Source organism: Mytilus trossulus, chromosome 7 (assembly GCF_036588685.1).
Source record: "Mytilus trossulus isolate FHL-02 chromosome 7, PNRI_Mtr1.1.1.hap1, whole genome shotgun sequence".
NCBI classification, from domain to species: Eukaryota; Metazoa; Mollusca; class Bivalvia; order Mytilida; family Mytilidae; genus Mytilus; species Mytilus trossulus.
The window spans coordinates 85,092,766-85,117,902 of NC_086379.1; the positions used below are offsets into that span (position 1 = coordinate 85,092,766).

Sequence of the window (25,137 nt, forward strand, 5' to 3'; positions counted from 1 at the left end):
TTGACATTAAATTAAAATCGATATATAAACTTTACTTTGATATGAATTTGATGTTCTGACATAAACTGTTAAAATTGACATTGCATCATTCAAAGTGTGCACATCAACGTGCTCATTTCTGCATTAGACTCTTTATTTGTGCAAAATGAAGTTGTCTAGAACTTTATTTTCGTTTTTAAAGTCAAATTTTTCAAAACCGGATGTTGACTTGACAATGGTAAAACATGGACCATAAACGGATACGTAAAATCCGTGTACGTAACATAGAACTACTGAGCGAAGAAGCTCTTTCCATGTTATTTCTTCAACAAAACACTTGAAATGAACATTAGATACAGGCATTAGTGATAGTTTTAGCATTTTTGAAGAAATGTAGGATGCATAATTGAATTTCCCACCTGTGCACATGCGCACACGTGTTCTTGTTCATACAATGTAGTTCTGACGATTTTTCATTTAAAACCTTTTTAAATGATTTATCAAATCATGTTTATAAATGTATCTATTATATATTTTAAATCAATTAGATACAAGTTGCTGAAATGTACGAAAATAATTGGGAATGGACCGATTAATTTATACAATGACCGGTACTGAAAATAGTTTACCTGTCACCTGAACAGGTAGTTTTCAGCTGTCCAACAACTAACTAGCCTTGATTAAAATTAGAAAGTACTAAAATAGGGGTTGTTTTGATAGTAATTAATCATCATGTCACTTTTATGACCGGAAATGTATGGCTGTTAAAGGCAAAATGTTGGGTCAAAAAGATCGTGAATTTATATGTTAAAATGACCGAAAAAGCCTTTGAAACTAAAAAGTATATGACCGTTTCATGCTTTGCCCAGCCGGTCTTTTACCGGACATTATACAAATGACCGGAATATATGACCGTTTTGGAAGCCTTGGTAGTAACATATGTATGATATTTGTTAAATGATAGATATTTTTATTGTATTGGGCACTTTGGAATTCTTGAAACATTGCATAGTAACTTAATATAACTAAATTTTCAATTGAATTAATACATTTTTATCAACCACAGTAAATCAATGAAACAAGACTTCAAAGGATACACTTAGCTGTAATAACAAGGCAAACTTATTATAGGCATGTAAATTTACATCAACCCTTTGAAACATATGTATCATACATATGTTATTACAGATTGTTTTTCCCCCACAATAACAAATGTATGTTTCTCTAATAACCCTTGACTGTAGCTACAGGTAAATTTGTAGGGTTATTTGTTCTTCAATGTATTTTAATAAGAATTAACTAAATTATTCATCTTACCCAATAGAATTGTAGGGGGATGGGGGTGGGGGGTGGGGGGGGAGGAATGTTTATTTAGAAACTATACAAAAAATAACAATATAAAGATAGGATGGAATACATGTCATACAAATGATAACCTGACACTAAATTATACATATGCAAGCAATATAGAACACTTATGGCTTTCAACATGAATAGGTTTAAATATTTCTTATTTCCTTATTTTTTATCATTTCTATTGTTAATGTTTGAAATATCTAATTGACTGCATCATAAAAAAAGAATTTCCTATTTATTACAGCTTTTCCATTGTAATAACTGCCTGTTTACATCCTATGGGAAAACTTTGTATATGTATTCATACTCATGTCAAAGGTCAACTGTAGCTACAATACTAGGGAAACAGAATATACAGGCAGACAATATAGAGCGTGTGGCAGAATGGGGCAGGACCACCAAAGTACCAGTAAGTAAATACAGTTCACTCTATGTCCCTTAACTTGTCTCACTCAAAATTTCAGATAAGTAGAAGTTTTTTTTTCCATTTAATATACGTATTTCAACTCTTGATTATTTAAAACTTTGTTTGACTACTTGGACCAAATATATGTTCCTACAGTCATCAAGCACATTAAAATTGTATTTTTAACTGGATTTTTTAAAGGAAAATAGTATATATTGATTAGGGGACAGACTGCCAAACTGTGTCCATGCATTTACTCAAGAACTGTTCCAACTAAAGCTTATCAAACTTTAATATGTTGTTTTTGATGACAATATGGAGGTTAAGCTTATGATTGTTGGTTATTATCAGTAGTGTATGCTGTTTTAAAATAGGATGTTTTTGTAAAAGTCTTTGGGTAAACTACAAGATGTTGTCTAAAGAAAGTCTTCAGATAGCACTTTTTCAGTAAAAAGACAAATTCTATTATTAATGATATTAAAGTGTATTTTAATTATACTATCTTTTCAGAAGAAAAAAGACTGTGAAAAAGAAGAAAATATAAGAAACATTTTACAGCAGCTGTCAGATGAGACAAAGGTACATTATTATATACCAATTGAAGACTGGACCCATTATAAATATTGTGATATAAAATATTCAAATATTCTTCTTCTTCTTATACCAATGTCCATCCATTAAAACATTATAAGATAACTGCATTTTGCCAAAATCATTTTATAATGATATAATGATAATTTATATATTATATATAATTTTAAAACAATAATTTGATTGGCAGATTGATTGATTGATTGATTTCCTCAAATTTTACATAATTGGCAGGATTTTTAAATAATTTTCTATTTTTTTTGTCCAGATTTACTTGACTTTTGATTATCAGATCTTAGTTAATATTTCACATGTTGTACCAGAACTTGATTTTGCTTGAATTAATCTACTGGACAACATACATTATAGTTGGAATTGGTGAACATAATACACCATTCACTTTAATAAAAAATTGATATATCATTCCAGAGAATTATGGGACTTTGCCCATCAAATAAATAAAACAATTTTTCTTTAAGATATTGTGCACTAAATCTAGCATGCTTGGATAATAAAACTAAAAATTGTACTGTTGAAAAGATTGGTGGAACTTTTGATTTTGATTTTTTTTTCTAGTTTGTCATTCCAGATTTAAAAGACTTTGATGGCAAACCAAATGAAACATTTCCACAGTTATCTCCTCTTGGTCAATGTTTTATCTTTTGTTATTGTCCCATTGAATAAATACAATAGCTTCTTTTCTCTGTGTAGTTTGTTCACTATCTTTTCTCTGTGTAGTTTGTTCACTGTCTTTTCTCTGTGTAGTTTGTTCACTGTCTTTTCTCTGTGTAGTTTGTTCACTGTCTTTTCTTTGTGTAGTTTGTTCACTGTCTTTTCTCTGTGTAGTTTGTTCACTGTCTTTTCTCTGTGTAGTTTGTTCACTGTCTTTTCTCTGTGTAGTTTGTTCACTGTCTTTTCTCTGTGTAGTTTGTTCACTGTCTTTTCTCTGTGTAGTTTGTTCACTGTCTTTTCTCTGTGTAGTTTGTTCACGGTCTTTTCTCTGTGTAGTTTGTTCACGGTCTTTTCTCTGTGTAGTTTGTTCACGGTCTTTTCTCTGTGTAGTTTGTTCACGGTCTTTTCTCTGTGTAGTTTGTTCACGGTCTTTTCTCTGTGTAGTTTGTTCACGGTCTTTTCTCTGTGTAGTTTGTTCACTGTCTTTTCTCTGTGTAGTTTGTTCACTGTCTTTTCTCTGTGTAGTTTGTTCACGGTCTTTTCTCTGTGTAGTTTGTTCACTGTCTTTTCTCTGTGTAGTTTGTTCACTGTCTTTTCACTGTGTAGTTTGTTCACTGTCTTTTCTCTGTGTAGTTTGTTCACGGTCTTTTCTCTGTGTAGTTTGTTCACGGTCTTTTCTCTGTGTAGTTTGTTCACTGTCTTTTCTCTGTGTAGTTTGTTCACGGTCTTTTCTCTGTGTAGTTTGTTCACGGTCTTTTCTCTGTGTAGTTTGTTCACTGTCTTTTCTCTGTGTAGTTTGTTCACTGTCTTTTCACTGTGTAGTTTGTTCACTGTCTTTTCTCTGTGTAGTTTGTTCACGGTCTTTTCTCTGTGTAGTTTGTTCACGGTCTTTTCTCTGTGTAGTTTGTTCACTGTCTTTTCTCTGTGTAGTTTGTTCACGGTCTTTTCTCTGTGTAGTTTGTTCACGGTCTTTTCTCTGTGTAGTTTGTTCACTGTCTTTTCTCTGTGTAGTTTGTTCACTGTCTTTTCTCTGTGTAGTTTGTTCACGGTCTTTTCTCTGTGTAGTTTGTTCACTGTCTTTTCTCTGTGTAGTTTGTTCACGGTCTTTTCTCTGTGTAGTTTGTTCACGGTCTTTTCTCTGTGTAGTTTGTTCACTGTCTTTTCTCTGTGTAGTTTGTTCACTGTCTTTTCTCTGTGTAGTTTGTTCACTGTCTTTTCTCTGTGTAGTTTGTTCACTGTCTTTTCTCTGTGTAGTTTGTTCACTGTCTTTTCTCTGTGTAGTTTGTTCACTGTCTTTTCTCTGTGTAGTTTGTTCACTGTCTTTTCTCTGTGTAGTTTGTTCACGGTCTTTTCTCTGTGTAGTTTGTTCACGGTCTTTTCTCTGTGTAGTTTGTTCACGGTCTTTTCTCTGTGTAGTTTGTTCACGGTCTTTTCTCTGTGTAGTTTGTTCACGGTCTTTTCTCTGTGTAGTTTGTTCACTGTCTTTTCTCTGTGTAGTTTGTTCACTGTCTTTTCTCTGTGTAGTTTGTTCACGGTCTTTTCTCTGTGTAGTTTGTTCACTGTCTTTTCTCTGTGTAGTTTGTTCACTGTCTTTTCACTGTGTAGTTTGTTCACGGTCTTTTCTCTGTGTAGTTTGTTCACGGTCTTTTCTCTGTGTAGTTTGTTCACTGTCTTTTCTCTGTGTAGTTTGTTCACTGTCTTTTCTTTGTTCACGGTCTTTTCTCTGTGTAGTTTGTTCACGGTCTTTTCTCTGTGTAGTTTGTTCACTGTCTTTTCTCTGTGTAGTTTGTTCACGGTCTTTTCTCTGTGTAGTTTGTTCACTGTCTTTTCTCTGTGTAGTTTGTTCACTGTCTTTTCACTGTGTAGTTTGTTCACTGTCTTTTCTCTGTGTAGTTTGTTCACGGTCTTTTCTCTGTGTAGTTTGTTCACTGTCTTTTCTCTGTGTAGTTTGTTCACTGTCTTTTCTCTGTGTAGTTTGTTCACTGTCTTTTCTCTGTGTAGTTTGTTCACTGTCTTTTCTCTGTGTAGTTTGTTCACTGTCTTTTCTCTGTGTAGTTTGTTCACTGTCTTTTCTCTGTGTAGTTTGTTCACTGTCTTTTCTCTGTGTAGTTTGTTCACTGTCTTTTCTCTGTGTAGTTTGTTCACTGTCTTTTCTCTGTGTAGTTTGTTCACTGTCTTTTCTCTGTGTAGTTTGTTCACTGTCTTTTCTCTGTGTAGTTTGTTCACTGTCTTTTCTCTGTGTAGTTTGTTCACGGTCTTTTCTCTGTGTAGTTTGTTCACGGTCTTTTCTCTGTGTAGTTTGTTCACGGTCTTTTCTCTGTGTAGTTTGTTCACGGTCTTTTCTCTGTGTAGTTTGTTCACGGTCTTTTCTCTGTGTAGTTTGTTCACGGTCTTTTCTCTGTGTAGTTTGTTCACGGTCTTTTCTCTGTGTAGTTTGTTCACTGTCTTTTCTCTGTGTAGTTTGTTCACGGTCTTTTCTCTGTGTAGTTTGTTCACGGTCTTTTCTCTGTGTAGTTTGTTCACGGTCTTTTCTCTGTGTAGTTTGTTCACTGTCTTTTCACTGTGTAGTTTGTTCACTGTCTTTTCTCTGTGTAGTTTGTTCACGGTCTTTTCTCTGTGTAGTTTGTTCACGGTCTTTTCTCTGTGTAGTTTGTTCACTGTCTTTTCTCTGTGTAGTTTGTTCACTGTCTTTTCTTTGTTCACGGTCTTTTCTCTGTGTAGTTTGTTCACGGTCTTTTCTCTGTGTAGTTTGTTCACTGTCTTTTCTCTGTGTAGTTTGTTCACGGTCTTTTCTCTGTGTAGTTTGTTCACTGTCTTTTCTCTGTGTAGTTTGTTCACTGTCTTTTCACTGTGTAGTTTGTTCACTGTCTTTTCTCTGTGTAGTTTGTTCACGGTCTTTTCTCTGTGTAGTTTGTTCACTGTCTTTTCTCTGTGTAGTTTGTTCACTGTCTTTTCTCTGTGTAGTTTGTTCACTGTCTTTTCTCTGTGTAGTTTGTTCACTGTCTTTTCTCTGTGTAGTTTGTTCACTGTCTTTTCTCTGTGTAGTTTGTTCACTGTCTTTTCTCTGTGTAGTTTGTTCACTGTCTTTTCTCTGTGTAGTTTGTTCACTGTCTTTTCACTTCCATCACTCATTGATTTGATAATCTACCTGAGTAAAAAGATAACTTTTAAGTGGAGTAAAATTCATGCATCAGCTTTCAAACTGTATGTGATGTTATTCAATATCAATTATACATTTTCAATCTGTTCTATACAAACACAATTTAATCATAAGAAAAATAATTTCTGACAAAATTTTTAGAATTGTTCTTATTGAAATTTGCCTGTTAAATAATAGAACTAAGAATGGTTTTATAAATACCTTGACCAAGAGGAGATAACTGTGGAAATATTTATTTTAGTTTTAATAACAGTCCTATGTGATGCCATTTATATGTGTCATTTTGTTCTTTTATCAATTTTATTATGCACAATAAGGACATTTCATGCACTCTTGATGCAGCTGTTTATCTATAAGTAATTTCATATGTAACTTGCAGGTTAAATTTATCCACACTTTGAAATCTCAGTACCAGAGTATTAGTGTTAAATCCATTGAAAGAAGATATTTACTGTGTCTAATTTGGTATTTTGTTTTCAAAATTTTACTGTAATAAAATGTCTTTTTTTCAGGTGACAAACTATAAAAAGTTTAGTGAAATGTTTAATAAAGTGAAGCCATTATTATCAGACCTTGAGAGTCAAAGTAATTTGATGCTACATTTTGTACAACGTTGTCTCACTGAAAAGAAGTTCTTCCCAAAGACAGAAGTACAGTTTCTTATAGAAACACAGGCTATACCTTCTGTGTAAGTACAGTATCTTATAGAAACACAGGCTATACCTTCTGTGTAAGTACAGTATCTCATAGAAACACAGGCTATACCTTCTGTGTAAGTACAGTATCTTATAGAAACACAGGCTATACCTTCTGTGTAAGAACAATATCTTATAGAAACACAGGCTATACCTTCTGTGTAAGTACAGTTTCTTATAGAAACACAGGCTATACCTTCTGTGTAAGTACATACTGTGTAATTAACTTTATAGAAACACAGGCTATACCTTCTGTGTAAGTACATACTGTGATAGAAACACAGGCTATACCTTCTGTGTAAGTACATACTGTGTAATTAACTTTATAGAAACACAGGCTATACCTTCTGTGTAAGTACATACTGTGTAGTTTCTTATAGAAACACAGGCTATACCTTCTGTGTAAGTACAGTATCTTATAGAAACACAGGCTATACCTTCTGTGTAAGTACATACTGTGTAATTAATCAGCTGTTGTCTAGAAACACAGGCTATACCTTCTGTGTAAGTACATACTGTGTAGTTTCTTATAGAAACACAGGCTATACCTTCAGTGTAAGTACATACTGTGTAATTAACTTTATAGAAACAGGCTATACCTTCTGTGTAAGTACATACTGTGATAGAAACACAGGCTATACCTTCTGTGTAAGTACAGTATCTTATAGAAACACAGGCTATACCTTCTGTGTAAGAACAGTATCTTATAGAAACACAGGCTATACCTTCTGTGAAAGTACAGTTTCTTATAGAAACACAGGCTATACCTTCTGTGTAAGTACAGTATCTTATAGAAACACAGGCTATACCTTCTGTGTAAGTACAGTATCTTATAGAAACACAGGCTATACCTTCTGTGTAAGTACATACTGTGATAGAAACACAGGCTATACCTTCTGTGTAAGTACATACTGTGTAATTAACTTTATAGAAACACAGGCTATACCTTCTGTGTAAGTACATACTGTGTAATTAACTTTATAGAAACACAGGCTATACCTTCTGTGTAAGTACATACTGTGTAATTAACTTAATAGAAACACAGGCTATACCTTCTGTGTAAGTACATACTGTGATAGAAACACAGGCTATACCTTCTGTGTAAGTACATACTGTGATAGAAACACAGGCTATACCTTCTGTGTAAGTACTTACTGTGTAATTAACTTTATAGAAACACAGGCTATACCTTCTGTGTAAGTACATACTGTGTAATTTCTTATAGAAACACAGGCTATACCTTCTGTGTAAGTACATACTGTGTAGTTTCTTATAGAAACACAGGCTATACCTTCTGTGTAAGTACATACTGTGTAGTTTCTTATAGAAACACAGGCTATACCTTCAGTGTAAGTACATACTGTGTAATTAACTTTATAGAAACAGGCTATACCTTCTGTGTAAGTACATACTGTGATAGAAACACAGGCTATACCTTCTGTGTAAGTACAGTATCTTATAGAAACACAGGCTATACCTTCTGTGTAAGTACATACTGTGATAGAAACACAGGCTATACCTTCTGTGTAAGTACATACTGTGTAATTAACTTTATAGAAACACAGGCTATACCTTCTGTGTAAGTACATACTGTGTAATTAACTTTATAGAAACACAGGCTATACCTTCTGTGTAAGTACATACTGTGTAATTAACTTAATAGAAACACAGGCTATACCTTCTGTGTAAGTACATACTGTGATAGAAACACAGGCTATACCTTCTGTGTAAGTACATACTGTGTAATTTCTTATAGAAACACAGGCTATACCTTCTGTGTAAGTACATACTGTGTAGTTTCTTATAGAAACACAGGCTATACCTTCTGTGTAAGTACAGTTTCTTATAGAAACACAGGCTATACCTTCTGTGTAAGTACAGTATCTCATAGAAACACAGGCTATACCTTCTGTGTAAGTACATACTGTGTAATTTCTTATAGAAACACAGGCTATACCTTCTGTGTAAGTACATACTGTGTAGTTTCTTATAGAAACACAGGCTATACCTTCTGTGTAAGTACATACTGTGTAGTTTCTTATAGAAACACAGGCTATACCTTCTGTGTAAGTACATACTGTGTAGTTTCTTATAGAAACACAGGCTATACCTTCTGTGTAAGTACATACTGTGTAATTAATACATCTGTTGTTCAGAAACACAGGCTATACCTTCTGTGTAAGTACATACTGTGTAATTAATACATCTGTTGTCCAGAAACACAGGCTATACCTTCTGTGTAAGTACATACTTTTGTCTAGAAATGAAACTTTGCCTAATAATTTACCTCTTACCAGAAGGTGGGTCACAAACAAAGTTTAAAAAAACTACACTGGCTAACAAGGCTTGATAAAATCTATGCTGAAAGTCATTGGTAAAAAGTAAAATAACAAAAATGCTGAACTCTCAAGAATATTCAAAATGTGAAGTCCCTAATCAAAAGCTTAAACACATCAAACAAATGAACAACAACTGTCATATTCTCGACTTGATACAGGCATTTTCTTAAGTAGAAAATGATTGATTAAACCTAGTTTAATAGCTAGCTAAACCCCTCACTTGTATGACAGTCACTAAACCATCCCTTTGCATATCTGCAAAAATAAATTATTATGTGATCCTTTACCACTTTTAAGATGGTATGTGGTCAACATGATCATGGTCAAAAGTTTGACTCTAGGTAACTTTAATTGCTAGGACACACAATAGTCTGAGAGAACAATAGATATGGGAAGATGTGGTATGAGTGATAATGAGACAACTCTCCATCCACACAACAATTTATAAAACTGAACCATTATAGGTCAAAGTACGGCCTTCAACATGGAGCCTTGGTCCACACAGAACAACAAGAATTGTCACTAAATGATGATTTTTACAAAAAATTTATGTTTTAGAAAAAAAAATGTGGATAGAAATAAATTGTATTTAGAAAAAGGATCAGCAATACAAGAAATGAACGAAAATTATAACAAAGTTTTTGGCAATTTTAGGTTCCATTTAATCATAAAACTCTTCATGTGTTTTTGGTCTTGTGCATCCTTGCTTGGCTTTCAAATGTTTGGGATTTAGCATTCCTGATGAGGGTAAATGAAGAAAGGTCTTTCCAATGTATGAATTTTCTCTCAATGTTGGCATTTCAATTGTTGTCTGCTCTTTGGTCAGGTTATTGTCTCTTTGACATATTCCACATTTCCATTCTCAATTTTATGAATTTACAGAGATACACAGGAGTCTGATTGACTAGTCATGCTAGTTGTACAATGATATTTTGGTGAATTGATCTGTTTTACTTTGTAGGTTGATGACACACCTGTTTGATGCTCTAATCAAACATAAAGAAACAGGTTTGCTGAAAAATATCTTGGAGTATATCTCCAATATACCAGAATCTTGCCTCTGTAAGATGTTAGATTATATTTTAAGGTGAGTACATCAAGAAAAGGCACATTGAAGTGTAGTACCAATATACCACAATCTTGCCTTTTCAGTAAAATGTTAATACTAGATTAATCGATTAAATCAAGATTAAAGTATTACAGCAAAATAAAACTTGTTACAGCTGATTCCATTGAGTGTGTAGACAAAGGTAATGTCTTTGGTTAGCTTGCTTGTTAGCTGAACCGTAAATTTGTTATAAGGTAACATATACTACCCTCCTGTCAAAGTAGCCTAGTCCTACAAACAGATAGATTTGTTATCTGTTGGAACAGTTTTACTCTTAAAGGAGGATAGTTTACCTTAACTAATAATTACTTCTATGTTAAGCTATCAAGCAAGCTTATCAAAGGATATTTGCCTGCACACTGGATGGAATCGGCTGTAAATATTACAGCAAAATAACAGTGGTTACAATATTTCTCTGATTACACAAAATTCAGATATACCAGTAAAATAATACATGTTCAGGCCTAAATTAAAATATTGTTTGTTTGCCCTTTTCCGACCCTAAGTTTTGAAACAGGGTAGGTAGGTAGGTAAAATATTTTATTTTTTTCCCCAAAAAAATAACTTGGCTCGGTATATTATTTGTCATGGGTAGGCAGGTAGGTAAAATATTTTATTTTATATACACATGGAAAAAAGTATTGCAACACCTTGATTTTTTAAAATTTGAAAAATCAGCCTCTTTTTATGGATGAAATATAATAAAATATTTGTATAATATTATTGAAATATAGTTTATGATAACATTGGCATTGAAACGAACAAAAAATGTTTTTTACAACTTTTACTGTAGTCGAACTTTACAATGTCAGACATTTCAAAATTAATCTTAAGATGACTGTTCACATCATGGTTGATCGTTATACGCCAAAGAATTAGTACTTTGTGCGCAGCCTCCATTCAAACGGATAACCGCATCTAAACGTCTTCTGATTCCTGCCAAAAATCGACTAATTTGATGCTAGGGTAGCAGCAACCATTTCTGATGAAGGGCATTGTTTATTTCATGATGTGTTTAAACTGGGGGTGTCCTTTCGCGCACGTTCCGCCCAATAGTGTCCCATATATGCTCGATATGGTTCAAATCCGGGCTACCATCCGTCCAAGGAAGATGAACCGAATTCCATTGGAACAATGGATCTTCCTCCACGATGCTAATTTTCAACTTTAGCGAGCTCTGCACTACATTGGATACAGAAAACTGTGTGACTGTTCGTAAGCAAAGGTCTCCGAAATGGTCTTGTCGCACGATAACCAGTAGCGATGAGTCAATCTCGAACAGTTCTTGTTAAAAGGCTCCTGTATGCCCACCACTCTCTTTTTAGGATTGTATTGTATGCAATGGATTTCCTTCTGACCAACCTTCATTATGCCCTATTTTCCCTAGCAAATGGTATAGGGGGTCTTCTTTATCTCGGAAGGTCTTTAACATCGTTTAGTGCCTTATTTTTATTCTCAAAACGACTTATAGTGGAATGGTGATGACCAAAAATATGTGCAGTTGTTTCAGCGACATCCCTGCTTCTCTCATGCTGATAATCTGCCATCTTGCTGCAGTTTAGAGTTGTCGAGGACCCATTACAAGGTGTCAATCACATAACTTTAAAAACTTGGTTATTTAAAGTGTTGAAAATAATGAGGATGAAAACATCTGTTTAGCTGTTTACGGGTACAGTAGCTGCATGTGCAGATAAAAACTTATCGAGTCGATATTTATTGATTAAACTCAGGTGATACTTAAATAATGTTTAATTAGTTCTATTTTACCAAATTATATCACAAAAAAATAAAAAGTGTTTTTTTAATTTCAATTTCAATTTGGTGTTGCAATACTTTTTTTCATGTGTATAGATACAAAATCTGCATAATGTCATTTTTTTGTCCGTTTTGTTTTTGCAAATAAGTTTTCCGCTGGGACTATTAGTTTTGAAAAAAAAATATATAAGAGATAACTTTGTACTGGTAAGATAATGTCCGGGCAGACATATATTACTAGTAGAAAAAGTCCCTTGAGTGTTACAAATTTCGTGTGTGCCTTTTTTTCCAATAAAAATGCTATAATAAGACTTTTAAAAAACTCAATTGTCACATATTTTGCATCACATTTATAAATGATCTGTATGGAAAACTTGGCGATTTTACTGCCAGATATTCTCCACTTTACAGGGTTTTGTCACTTTTGGTTCATGTCAGATATAAATAATTTAGCGGCATCGTTAACATAATCATCCTGATATGCAGATCACAAAAGGCCATCGCTACATAGAATACAACGTCCGTTTACAAATTAGTTTGTACACACGTTAATACTTTTGTATCAAACGAACTTTTTTGTAAATGAACCCTGCTCTTTAAGTTTAAAGGTACAGAGTAACGTACTTCATATCATGATTTCAGAAAGCGTTCAACATCGATTTCAAACAAATGCTTTGAAACTTCAAATGCAAGTGTTCATGTCAAACGCTCAGGTGATACCAAACGGACTGGACCTTATACGTAAAGATAAAACCCGAGGATTCCGGTAAAAAAGTTTTGAGCGGGAAATACAAATATAAGATTTTGGGTAGGAACGAAAAAATGAAATAAAATAAAATCTTGCTGGTAAATACAAATAAAAGATTTTCAGGCGGAACGAATTGATAGGGTCGGTCGGTAAAGGGCAAACAAACAATATTTTAATTTAAGCCTCATACAAGATTTCATTTAAAAATGTTAAATCAAATATAATGTTTCTTATATACATGACTGAAAATTGTGACGTATCTTTGTAGTTTAGAAGAAAAAGATTTAGATGAACAACAAAATGGCCAGTCTGCCATAGAAGGATGTCCACTTTCCTCTACAAAGATGTATTTTATGTATCCTTTTGTCAATACTCACACATTTGTTTGCCTTTGAATACTATGAAACTATATTAATGACTAGTTACTTGTTGCCAGTTTTTATTCAGTGGAAAAGTTAATTATTATGTGAGTAAACTCATCATAAATACCAGGATTGAAATCATGTATTTGCTCTGCACGTTTTGTTTATAGTTTTGTCTACAAAAGACTCACCAGTGAGGCTTGAATAAAAGAACATCCAAAAGGCCAAATAAAGTACAAAGTTGAAGAGCATTGAGGACCAAGAAGTCCTAAAAGTTTTGCTAAATACAGCTAAGGTAATCTATTCCTGAGGTAGAAAAGCCTTAATATTTAAAAAATTCAAAGTTTTTAAACAGTTAATTTATGATTATAACCATACCAATGATAATTCATGTCAACACATTATGCTGATTACTGGGAAAGTAATACCCTTGGGGAATAAAACTCCACCAGCAGTGCAAGTTCAAAATAGAAAGACATTGCCAAAGGTGGGATCCAGATCATTAGCATGATTAGTATAGGTAATGAAACCAAAGTATGAACAGAATTACAAAATAAGTGTTATGAACAAAGAGAAAATGTTGAAGGAGTATAATCTGCAGAAGCAAAATAATGTTTGATTATACTTAACATATAATCAGAAATCAGATCTTACGCATGGCTTTCAATGATGTGTTCCTGGTAGAGTGTGTCGGAATGCTCTCATTTAAAAATGTTCTGGTGAGTAAACTATTTACAAATCAGATCTTAAGCAATGCATTTATTGATGTGTTTCTGGTAGAGTGTGTCGGAATGCTCTCATTTAAAAATGTTCTGGTGAGTAAACTATTTACAAATCAGATCTTAAGCAATGCATTTATTGATGTGTTCCTGGTAGAATGTGTCAGAATGCTCTCATTTAAAAATGTTCTGGTGAGTAAAGTGAAATTAGTTTTTTTCATGGTTTCAAGTTTCACTGTATATTCTAAGATATATATTTCACAGAATGAAGGGGTTATGTATAACTTCTTTGTTAAAATCGGGAAAAAATACTTCATCATATTGAATTTATCTGTTCTACCTGCAGGTTTATGGACAAAGGGAAATAACTCATATTGAATGTATCTGTTGTACCTGCAGGTTTATGGGCAAAGGGAAATAACTCATATTGAATGTATCTGTTCTACCTGCAGGTTTATGGACAAAGGGAAATAACTCATATTGAATGTATCTGTTCTACCTGCAGGCTTATGGGCAAAGGGTAATAACTCATTGAATGTATCTGTTCTACCTGCAGGTTTATGGGCAAAGGGAATAACTCATATTGAATGTATCTGTTCTACCTGCAGGTTTATGGACAAAGGGAAATAACTCATATTGAATGTATCTGTTCTACCTGCAGGTTAAAGGACAAAACGAAATAACTCATATTGAATGTATCTGTTGTACCTGCAGGTTTATGGGCAAAGGGTAATAACTCATATTGAATGTATCTGTTCTACCTGCAGGTTTATGGACAAAGGGAAATAACTCATATTGAATGTATCTGTTCTACCTGCAGGTTTATGTACAAAGGGAAATAACTCATATTGAATGTATCTGTTCTACCTGCTGGTTTATGGACAAAGGGAAATAACTCAGCTTGTCAAATTAAAATGTTAAAATGTAGTGACAGTAGTAATTGATCACTGACACTATGTAGTTGTGACAGGAATCTTTTATCTTTACAGGCTTTGTTAGAGTATTTATACTTTCTGCTTAATATTGGACCAGAACAGATAGAAGATATACCAAACAATCCTTCATTGGGCCAGGTAATTATTTCACTCAGATTAAACCAGATATACCAAACACCTTCATTAGACAGATGTAACTGGTGTTTCATTATTTTTCTTTAGATACCAATTGTTGTGGGTTTCGTTGGTAGAAACTTGCATTTAAAAGTTCAATGAATTTCAAATTTTGTATGGGCTTTGTATGTGGAGATGGGCAAAAACCATGAAAATGCTAGTTTTTCCCATTCCATGAAAATAAATTAATGCGCAGTACTTCATATTCAGATTTAACCAGAAATTGCAAACAATCCTTCCTTGGCACAGGTAATTACTTATATTCAGATTTCACTACAAAAGAACTGTATCAATTTTAGATAATAGAAATATACAAAATGCAATGGAGAAAACAAAGTAATACCAATTCTTTCTGAGATAAAGTTAAGTATTGCAGACCTGGGCTGAATAGTTTTAGATAAATTTGAAAAATAAGTCCCCTTTAATCATTTCATTTCAGACAATACCAGTATGATATGGTAAATGTCTGGTATGCTTGACTAATCAATATCATTATTATCATTCCAGGTTGTAGACTGGTTATGTTGTATATTAGATGGACATTTTACACAGCTAATTATCTCCCCTGATGCCAGAGGTGTACTGGTGCATCTGCATAGCATTGTAGAATCTCAGGTAAATATTGATAGGATTATCTCTCCAGGTGAGAGGTGTCCTGGTGCATCTGCATAGCATTGTAGAATCTCAGGTAAATATTGATAGGATTATCTCCCCTGGTGAGGGGTGTACTTGTGCATCTGCATAGTATTGTAGAATCTCAGGTAAATATTGATAGTATTATCTCTCCAGGTGAGAGGTGTCCTGGTGCATCTGCATAGCATTGTAGAATCTCAGGTAAATATTGATAGGATTATCTCCCCTGGTGAGGGGTGTACTTGTGCATCTGCATAGTATTGTAGAATCTCAGGTAAATATTGATAGGATTATCTCCCCTGATGACAGGTGTACTGGTGCATCTGCACAGTATTGTAGAATCTCAGGTAAATATTGATAGGATTATCTCCCCTGGTGAGAGGTGCACGCATCTGCACAGTATTGTAGAATCTCAGGTTAATATTGATAGGATTATCTCCCCTGGTGAGAGGTGCACGCATCTGCACAGTATTGTAGAATCTCAGGTTAATATTGATAGGATTATCTCCCCTGGTGAGGGGTGTACTTGTGCATCTGCATAGTATTGTAGAATCTCAGATTAATGTTGATAGGATTATCTCCCCTGATGAGAGGTGTACTGGTGCATCTGCATAGCATTGTAGAATCTCAGATTAATGTTGATAGGATTATCTCCCCTGATGACAGGTGTACTGGTGCATCTGCACAATATTTTAGAATCTTGGGTTAGTATTGATAGGATTATCTCCCCTGATCAGAGCTTAACTTGTGCATCTGCATAATGTAACTTTTGTAGAATCTCATGTAAATATAAATAGGATTATCTCCCCTGATGAGAAGTGTATTGATGTATCTGCTCAGTATTCTAGAATATCAGGTAAAAATTACTTGGATTATCTCCCCTGATGGTAGAGTTGTACTTATGAATCTGCACAGTATTCTATAATCTCAGGTAAATATTGATAGAATCATCTCCCCTGATGTCAGAGGTGTACTTGTGCATCTGCATAGTATTGTAAAATCTGTGGTAAGTATTGATAGGATTTTCTCCCCTGATAAGAGGTATATGTTAGAATCTCAGTGAGATGATGATCTGATTATCTCCCCTGATAAGAGGTATATGTTAGAATCTCAGTAAGATGTTGATCTGATTATCTCCCCTGATAAGAGGTATATGTTAGAATCTCAGGAAGATGTTGATCTGATTATCTCCCCTGATAAGAGGTATATGTTAGAATCTCAGGAAGATGTTGATCTGATTATCTCCCCTGATAAGAGGTATATGTTAGAATCTCAGTAAGATGTTGATCTGATTATCTCCCCTGATAAGAGGTATATGTTAGAATCTCAGTAAGATGATGATCTGATTATCTCCCCTGATAAGAGGTATATGTTAGAATCTCAGTAAGATGTTGATCTGATTATCCCCCCTGATAAGAGGTATATGTTAGAATCTCAGTAAGATGTTGATCTGATTATCCCCCCTGATAAGAGGTATATGTTAGAATCTCAGTAAGATGTTGATCTGATTATCTCCCCTGATGACAGGTATATGTTAGAATCTCAGTAAGATGTTGATCTGATTATCTCCCTTGATGAGAGGTATATGTTAGAATCTCAGTAAGATGATGATCTGATTATCTCCCTTGGTGAGAGGAGTAGTGAGGTGTTATTCCTGTTTAAGGGGTTGCAGCAATCAGTCCCGATGTGGTTGTTCTGTTTATTTTAGGGCATAATAGAGAAGTCACCTGTCGTTTTTATTTTGTTATTTTTTTGTGCTACTGAAAAGTCAGTCTTGTTACTATATTTGTTATTTTATATGAATTTGGTTAAATATACTTACCATGAAATTACATATATATTATATAGAATATGTTTGCTTTCACAACATGTTCTCATCGCAATTAACTAGGTGATTAAAAATTATATCCATGAGATGTACTCACCTACGTCATAGTTCACCTGTGTAACATACACTAGCTTTAGTTTTAATTTTTGCGTTCAAGAGAACGCATGTTTCTCGTCGGCAAGGATTTTTAACAGTTTACTGTTGAGAATCCTTATGTTTTATAAAAGACATTATGTGTTGTCTGCACATTTGATTTTCATATTTAATGGGTTTATTTAAACTGAAACAGGGTAAAGAATCAGTCCAGTTGTTATTATTTTTTATTTTTTTTAGGGTTACAACTGTTGAAATTGTTTTGTTATTTTTCAGGTTGAGTTTTATGATCAGTTAATCAGTTTAGATGCTCTACTACAACAATTGAAGTCTAGATGTGCAATACCCACAAACAAGATGGTTGGACAATACTGCATTGAAGTTTTACACATACTGTAAATAAAAATCATATTAATTCACATTGCTGTGTTGATTTTATTTTGAATCCTTTCTTATTGACGTCATTCTTTATATATGCAACAAGATTCACTAACATTTATGTTATTTAGTAAAAGATCTACCTGTATTGATAGGAAGGTCCCTTAAAAGGCACTAGCTATCAGATATAGAAAAAAAAAATGTTTTTTTTTTGTTCAATCATTATTGAAAAGAAAAAGTGAAATTATAATTTGCTTTTAGCAACCAGTTTTGTGTAATTTTGTTACAATAAGTTCAGGATCATTGTTATTGATTTATTTACTTGCAAGTGAATAATTCAACTTATTGAATCCATATTAATGTTATTTTAATTTAACACCTTAGCTAGAGAAGGGTTATGCATAAAATAGGTATGCTCAGCTATTAACAGTAAAGAAATGTCATTGTTGGAAGTGAAACAAGGGCAATCCATTCGGTTGGACGACTGATTAGATCTCAAAAATCATTCTTATACAGGTAATAACAATGAATAACATATTTTTTAAACCTATAATATAAAATTAAACAGGCCTAGAAAATTCCAATTGCACTTGTGTGCTATCTATTTATATCTATATTTATGTTTATATTGGGTTATATGACCATCATCAGTCTTCTAGAGGTCTCCTCCATTGTTAATTAGATGGTCTCTATACTAAAACACTTAAAAAACGCTGCTACATAATTTCATTGTAAATTGTTTATCTCATACTTTTTTAAAATTTGAATATACATTTTTGGAATCCGATGTACAGTAGTTGTTGTTTGTTTATGTAATATATACTTGTTTCTCATTTCTCATTTTTTTTTATATAGATTAGACCGTTGGTTTTCCCCTTTGAATGGTTTTACACTAGTAATTTTGGGGCCCTTTATAGCTTGTTGTTCGGTGTGAGCCAAGGCTCCGTGTTGAAGGCCGTACATTGACCTATAATGGTTTACTTTTTTAAAATTGTTTGTTGAATGGAGAGTTGTCTCATTGGCACTCACACCACATCATCCTATATCTATTTTAGTATGTTTAGCATCAAATATGAGAATTACGGTCAAGTCTGTGAATAATAATTTGACTGCTAGCATTTCTGTTATTTGCTTCAAAATCAGCAATTTTATTGACAGATAGGTCCATTAAACTTTCTGTTTTATCCACATGTTTACTTATTTATTCCTTGTCCAAAATGACCACATATTCAGTCTTGTTATTAAGTTGACCTGTTGGATGGTAACCATTGCCACATCTGCAGTCAGAACACCAAACATGTCCAAAAACACTTTTCTTACTTTTAAAAAGTGAACTTGAAACAAAAGCCAGGTCAAGAAATTCAATAGTTGTGTAAATTATTTGAACTTTTAAGATTACTTATGGAGTGTTATTAATATAAAAGTTCTCCGCCCTACAGAATGTGCCATAAATAGATTAACTAATCTGATTAAATTGAAAAACTATATTGTATAGTACTTAAGATTAACAAATTTTTCAATATATATTTCCTTCAATTTAGCTGTATGTAAAATAAAATCATGTATTTCATACTGAATTGAACACACACATTTGTTCATCTTCAAGTGCTGTTAATTGGTCGATATTGGTGGCTGCAACAGTAATATCCCATTAATAACTGGTCATCATGTGCTGCCAAAATAACAGATCCTAGACCTGCTTGCCTAAGTTATTAATATAAGATGTTCAGATGACACAGAAACTAACAGCTATAGGTCACTGTATGGCCTTCAAAAAGGAGCAAATCCAATACAGCATATAGTCCGCTATAAAAGACCTAAAAATCAAAACTGTAAAACAATTCAAACAAGACAACTAATGGTCTAATTAATGTACAGAAAAATGATTGAACAACAAATACGTAAAAAAGCAACAAACGACAACCACTGAATGAAAGGCTCCTGACTTCTGACAGCCACACACATACAGACGGTGGCGGGTTTGAACATGTTAGCGGTATCCCAACCATTCCCCTTTACCTGGGACAATGGTGTTACAGTAGAACATAAGTGTGCCTTATTCTTCAAATTACAAAAATCGGGACGGGAACATGAGAATATGACTTGAGACAGGAGCATTAGGATATGACTTAGGACGGGAACATTAGGATATGACTTGAGACGGGAACATTAGGATATGACTTGAGACAGGAACATGTGTAAAAACACCTGGATTTATGGTGATGTCCCCCTTATGTAGCTTCCTTTAAGTTTAAGGTGGCTCAAGCCTATTCGAAATTTCTATCAGAAGTGCCGTATTTTGGTTGTTTTATTCTTTAAAGAAAATGAATCAAATTGGTCGAAAAAAAATAGGTGGTCACGTACCATTTAAGCTCAAAATTTTACATTTAAACAGGTATGTAAAAGGGATCATTTTTCAATGAAATGATAAGGAAAATAGAGGTGTTGACATATTTTTATCGGAATATCAAAAAAACGTTCTGAGACAATTGGTCCAAAACTGTAATATGAAAAGCTGGAATATAGCTTCAAAGAATGAGCCAATAAAAAACAGGTCACCGATAAGGAAAAAAAATATTTTGCCTTAAAACCCAAACTTTGGTGGGAAAATGGTGAAAATGGGTGAAATGTCATTTTAACCCTTTAACAAATACGGATAATAACGAAAATATTTTATTAGTTACATAACTACAATTATTTATCATTTCTAATCAATCAAAATATTTACGACTTATCCTATAAGATATGGAAAATGACAGCATTGACGTTTATTTTTATATATTTATAAATTCCTTAGAAATAAAACAAAACCTTGACAAGATACCGATATCTTATGGTGATACATGTATTAAGCATTAAGTTTATTGAGGATATATTTCAACTACATTGACCACAGGGTGTCTTCCCGATTGTCCCACTTTTTGAAATTACAGGTAAAAAGGTAGTGAAATGTTTTTGGGACAATCGGAAAGATGTTTGTGGGACAATTGGGAAATTTAATTGTGGGACAATCGGGAATTGTTTTAATTGTGATTAATCAGTTTTTATAGTGTGAAGTAGGTAATTACAGGTAACTAATCATTTTCTTGCAAAATCTGCAGTTGGGTGTTGCACTTGGATCATCTTTTTCAAACCGTTGTGCCATCCTTCTAGATGGTATGTTGTCCTTGGTCCTTCTGTTTGATAATGATTCCATAGATGTCTGTTTGCTTCAAACCAGTACGTAGTGGCGTCATCTATGAAGAAAGTTGTTGGATTCAGTTGAATCTGGCGTTGGGTGCAAGCAGATTAGTCTTCAGTAGTAAGAAGAATCTGGTATAGTTGTCCATTGACTTCCCATGTAATAGTGCAAAAAACAGTGGGAAAATCAATCAGTGCATGCAGAGTGTGTAGCTGTTCAAAGATTAATGGAAATGTGTAGAAAGTACCATCAACGTAGATTGAGTTGTTGTCATTGTTTGTCATGTGTTGTATGTGGTGGTCAGTGGCGAATACAAGTATCTTATCGTAGGTACCAGCATTGATTAGCAGAAATCTTTCAGCAGCTGTTGTTTGAGTCCACTCATCCTTGATGTCAATATTCAGTAGAGATGTTGGTAGGTGTGGTTGACGATAAAAAAATGTATTTTATAGAAGGGAAAGTTGTGAGCTGTTCAACCATCTGTTGAGTATCGTCATTCCTTTCTAGTGTACGAAGCTTGGCTATTTCCTGTTTGTAGATTGCTTGTACAGAAGTAGTATCTGCTCTTCATCTTTTCTTTTTGTGTTGCAATACTTTGGTGACCTCTACTAGTTTGGCTGGGTTTGGGGGATGATTGTGTACTAAGTTGCATCCAATTGGTATGTTGTTCAAGGTGCAAATACTTGAATTTATACTCTTTTTCAAATGTATGCATTATTTTAATTTTTAGAATTTAAACAAATAATATTAAATCTATTTACTTTTTTTTTTAAATGTATGCATTATTTTTATATTTATTTGGAATTTAAATTAAAACAAAATAATTATAAATGTTGGTATTTGTATTTATTCTATAAACAAAAAGTAACATTTTAGATAGGATTTTAAATACGAAATGTTATATTATTTAATGAAAAGTGCAGGAATTTCATAATTTAAAAAATATATATCATATCTTTTACTAATTAAAATGGATATAGTCCAAAAATAATACTTTGAAAATGAAATAATCAATTCTTGTTATGTTAGCAAAATAAACACAAAGTCTACTGTTTATTTAAGAACATTTCACTTAATAAAATAATGTGGGACAATGAGAACTTTTCTTGTGGGACAATCAGAACTCTAAAATTTTAAAAAGTGGGACAATCGGGAATAAACCGACCACAGCTGTTGTAGCTTGATTGGCCCGAGTTCATAATTGTGTTTACGGACATATTGACAGGTCTGTTGCCTACTAGATGTGTAAAACAAAATAAACTCATCGTGTCTGTCTAGTAATTATCATCGTTCTCGATATTGCTTGTAATATTTGCTGCTGAACTTAAAGTAACCATCAGTGAATTAATTTAAGTATAGAACATCCGTAATTTTATTCCTCTTTTTCGAATTCAAAGATTTTGTGTATCCTTTGCAGAAACGTAATCAAGTTAAACGGGCCTCTTTATACATTTAGAAAACCAATGTAAAATGTAATAAAACTATTTTATTCATCCCTATATGTGTAATTTCCCCCACAGTCCTATTTGAAATAATAAATAATATAAAGTACAATAATACTGTAATGGTGACGATTAAACAAATGAACACAATTTTCCAACCTTGATTCACATTTGGTTTTACTTTTTAGTACTGTAATATACATTCACACCAGGCACGAATGTTACAGAATCTTTGCCATTTTTGTCTTTTTCAGCTCTGTTTTTACTTAATGACTTTGCTAGTTGTTTGACATCTTTTGTTCTAAAAGATTCCAAAATGTCATTGCTTTTTGAGCGGTTTGGTTGATGGATACTGAAAGTATCTTCCTCAGCGTTTCTTTGTTTTTTCTTTAAAATCATATCTGTTTGAGCACGCGTCATCATCCACGGTGGTCTAGTGTCGTCTGCTTCTTGTCCTGTCATATCCAATGATTTGTCAGTTTGGTCATCATGTGATTCGTAGCTATATTTCGAAAGACGACTCTTGCTTTTCGAATTTTCGTTTGGTAGATCATCGGAGTCCTTAATAAGGGGTTGTGATAAAGTTGAATGTAGTTTCTGAAATCTGTCATCTTTTGTCGGAGCTCCTGGTTTTAGGTGCAATTTTCCTCTGTATTTATTATATTCCTTTAGTGCATCCTGATCCACCACCATAACTTCTGGCAGTCGTGTCATAAATGTCCGCTCTCTATGAGTTACAATCTCTGTCTTTTCACGCCGAATGCTGAATGGCATTTTAGGTAAATTTTCCTTACCTCTGACACTCTGGCTTCTAAAATTGTACTCGGGTGCTTTATACATCACATCAAAACTGGGGCGCCTTTTTTCTTCCGCTATTTGTACATTTGGTAAATTGAGCCCAGAGAGACGAAATTCATCCTCGCGTCTCCATTTTGCTTGTTTTCTTTCTTGGTTTTTCATGAAAGTTCTTGCAGAGAGATCGAATGAATTTGAATTTTTCAGTTGTCTGACACTGAGGCTAGTCAACTGCCTTTCCAGATGACGATCCTGGCTGACATTCTCGTGTAGAATAGTTCCATATAAATTTGTTTTAGGCATGGCATGTCGGACACATAAATGTTGTTTCAGCTTAATATTCTTGGTGTCTGCTCCAGGCTCATATGTTAATAAATCACGAGATATTTCAAACGGCAAGTTGTGTTGGATCGACATTTTAAAACTGGCTAACGTCATTCCACAAAGTCTGTATAAGGATTAATAAAGGATTATTCTTCATAAACAAATTTTGTACACAACACTTAAATCTTTAAAACCATGATCATATATACTATCTTCAATACTGTCCAATTTCTGTCTCGGCCAAGTTTTCTGACCCGTTATAATCAAATATCATCTTTACATTAGTGTCACAATCATCATGAATCGCTACATAGACCTTAAACCGACATTATACTGATTCCTGGTCGATTGCCCTTCACAGATAACACTTGTCCCAATGTATTCCTGTGCATTCTAACTTTACACTTATTGTCAGTTTCTGCATGTATTACACCAATATTGAATATGATATTATATTAATGTGTCGTTAACAACGGCTTTTGTTCTCCTCCGACACGGGCGACTACGTTTTGGTACATTAAGATTTATAATCAATTCGTGTGTATTAGGATAATCTAGATATAAAACGGATCAGACCGTTAACGGGTATATGGCTGGCTTGGTCTTATTGTTTATACCATTAGCCAACTTTTGGTATTAACCAATAGGAATTATTTAATCGAAATATTTCATCAGTTAAGTACTTTAACAAATTTTTAAAGTATATGAATAGCAAAGCTATTGTTTTATTATTAAATTTAAAGATTTTCCTTCAAATAGAATGCTTTGATAGGACTGTATAGAACGTTAATTATGATAATGTACACAGATATAAAATTCAATATGTATTTATGTTTCGGCCGATGAACTCCATCCCCGAGTTTACCATCCGCTCATTATTATGTACATCTTGTCAAGCTTTTCTTAGCTTAAATGGAAGGGAATACTTTTATGTATAGTTTAGAGCTTGATAATGCTGAGTTGTATCAAGTAATTCCTGTTTGCAGATAATTTCAAATTTTACAACACACATTGCATGTGTACAAGGGAAATTTTCGTCAAGATTTCCTTGGCCTCTATGGAAGGAACTGATTGCCGTATATTTGGTCGTTGAGTTTTACAATGAAAGCAATTTTTACTCCAACTGTGCATCTACATCTTGTTTGACAATTATTATAGTTTGTAATTTTTTTACACTCACTGTACATGGAAAATATCCGACCAGAGCGAAACAATAACAAAGATACAGTTAAGCAGACCCAGTATTGGTCTTGTTTTTATATTTGTTGCAGGAATTGTTCCTCGCACTGTGTATAGATGCAGTTCAATGTGTCCCCATGGTTGTAGTTTATGCCCGTATATTTAAGGGGCGTTGTATGTGAGATAACCAAAATCAATGTGTAAACCGATAAAAATGTTTGAATATTCCACTACTGCATTAAATTGATAACCTTTAAGAGTTAAATATTTATCTAAAATGGTTTG

The 25,137-nt window shown here is 33.6% G+C and overlaps 2 protein-coding genes across 4 annotated transcripts in view; one reads left to right on the plus strand and one right to left on the minus strand.

Moving 5' to 3' along the window:
• LOC134726049 (nucleolar protein 11-like) overlaps positions 1-17,974 on the plus strand; it is a 31,987-nt gene extending 14,013 nt beyond the window's left edge. For all 3 annotated transcript variants that reach the window (XM_063590434.1, XM_063590435.1, XM_063590436.1), the window contains 9 exons: positions 1,580-1,744; positions 2,252-2,320; positions 6,677-6,852; positions 10,160-10,285; positions 13,078-13,164; positions 13,812-13,890; positions 14,880-14,963; positions 15,507-15,614; positions 17,830-17,974. In XM_063590434.1, the coding sequence (XP_063446504.1) occupies positions 1,580-1,744; positions 2,252-2,320; positions 6,677-6,852; positions 10,160-10,285; positions 13,078-13,164; positions 13,812-13,890; positions 14,880-14,963; positions 15,507-15,614; positions 17,830-17,952 (1,017 nt within the window). In that variant the 3' untranslated portion in view covers positions 17,953-17,974. The remainder of the gene's footprint in view (positions 1-1,579; positions 1,745-2,251; positions 2,321-6,676; positions 6,853-10,159; positions 10,286-13,077; positions 13,165-13,811; positions 13,891-14,879; positions 14,964-15,506; positions 15,615-17,829) is intronic.
• Positions 17,975-22,578: 4,604 nt separating this feature from the next.
• On the minus strand, positions 22,579-24,233 carry LOC134726050 (uncharacterized). The gene has a single exon (XM_063590438.1). It carries the CDS (start codon positions 23,785-23,787, stop codon positions 22,732-22,734), a length of 1,056 nt encoding a protein of 351 aa, XP_063446508.1. The 5' UTR covers positions 23,788-24,233; the 3' UTR covers positions 22,579-22,731.
• Between the last annotated feature and the right edge of the window lie 904 nt (positions 24,234-25,137).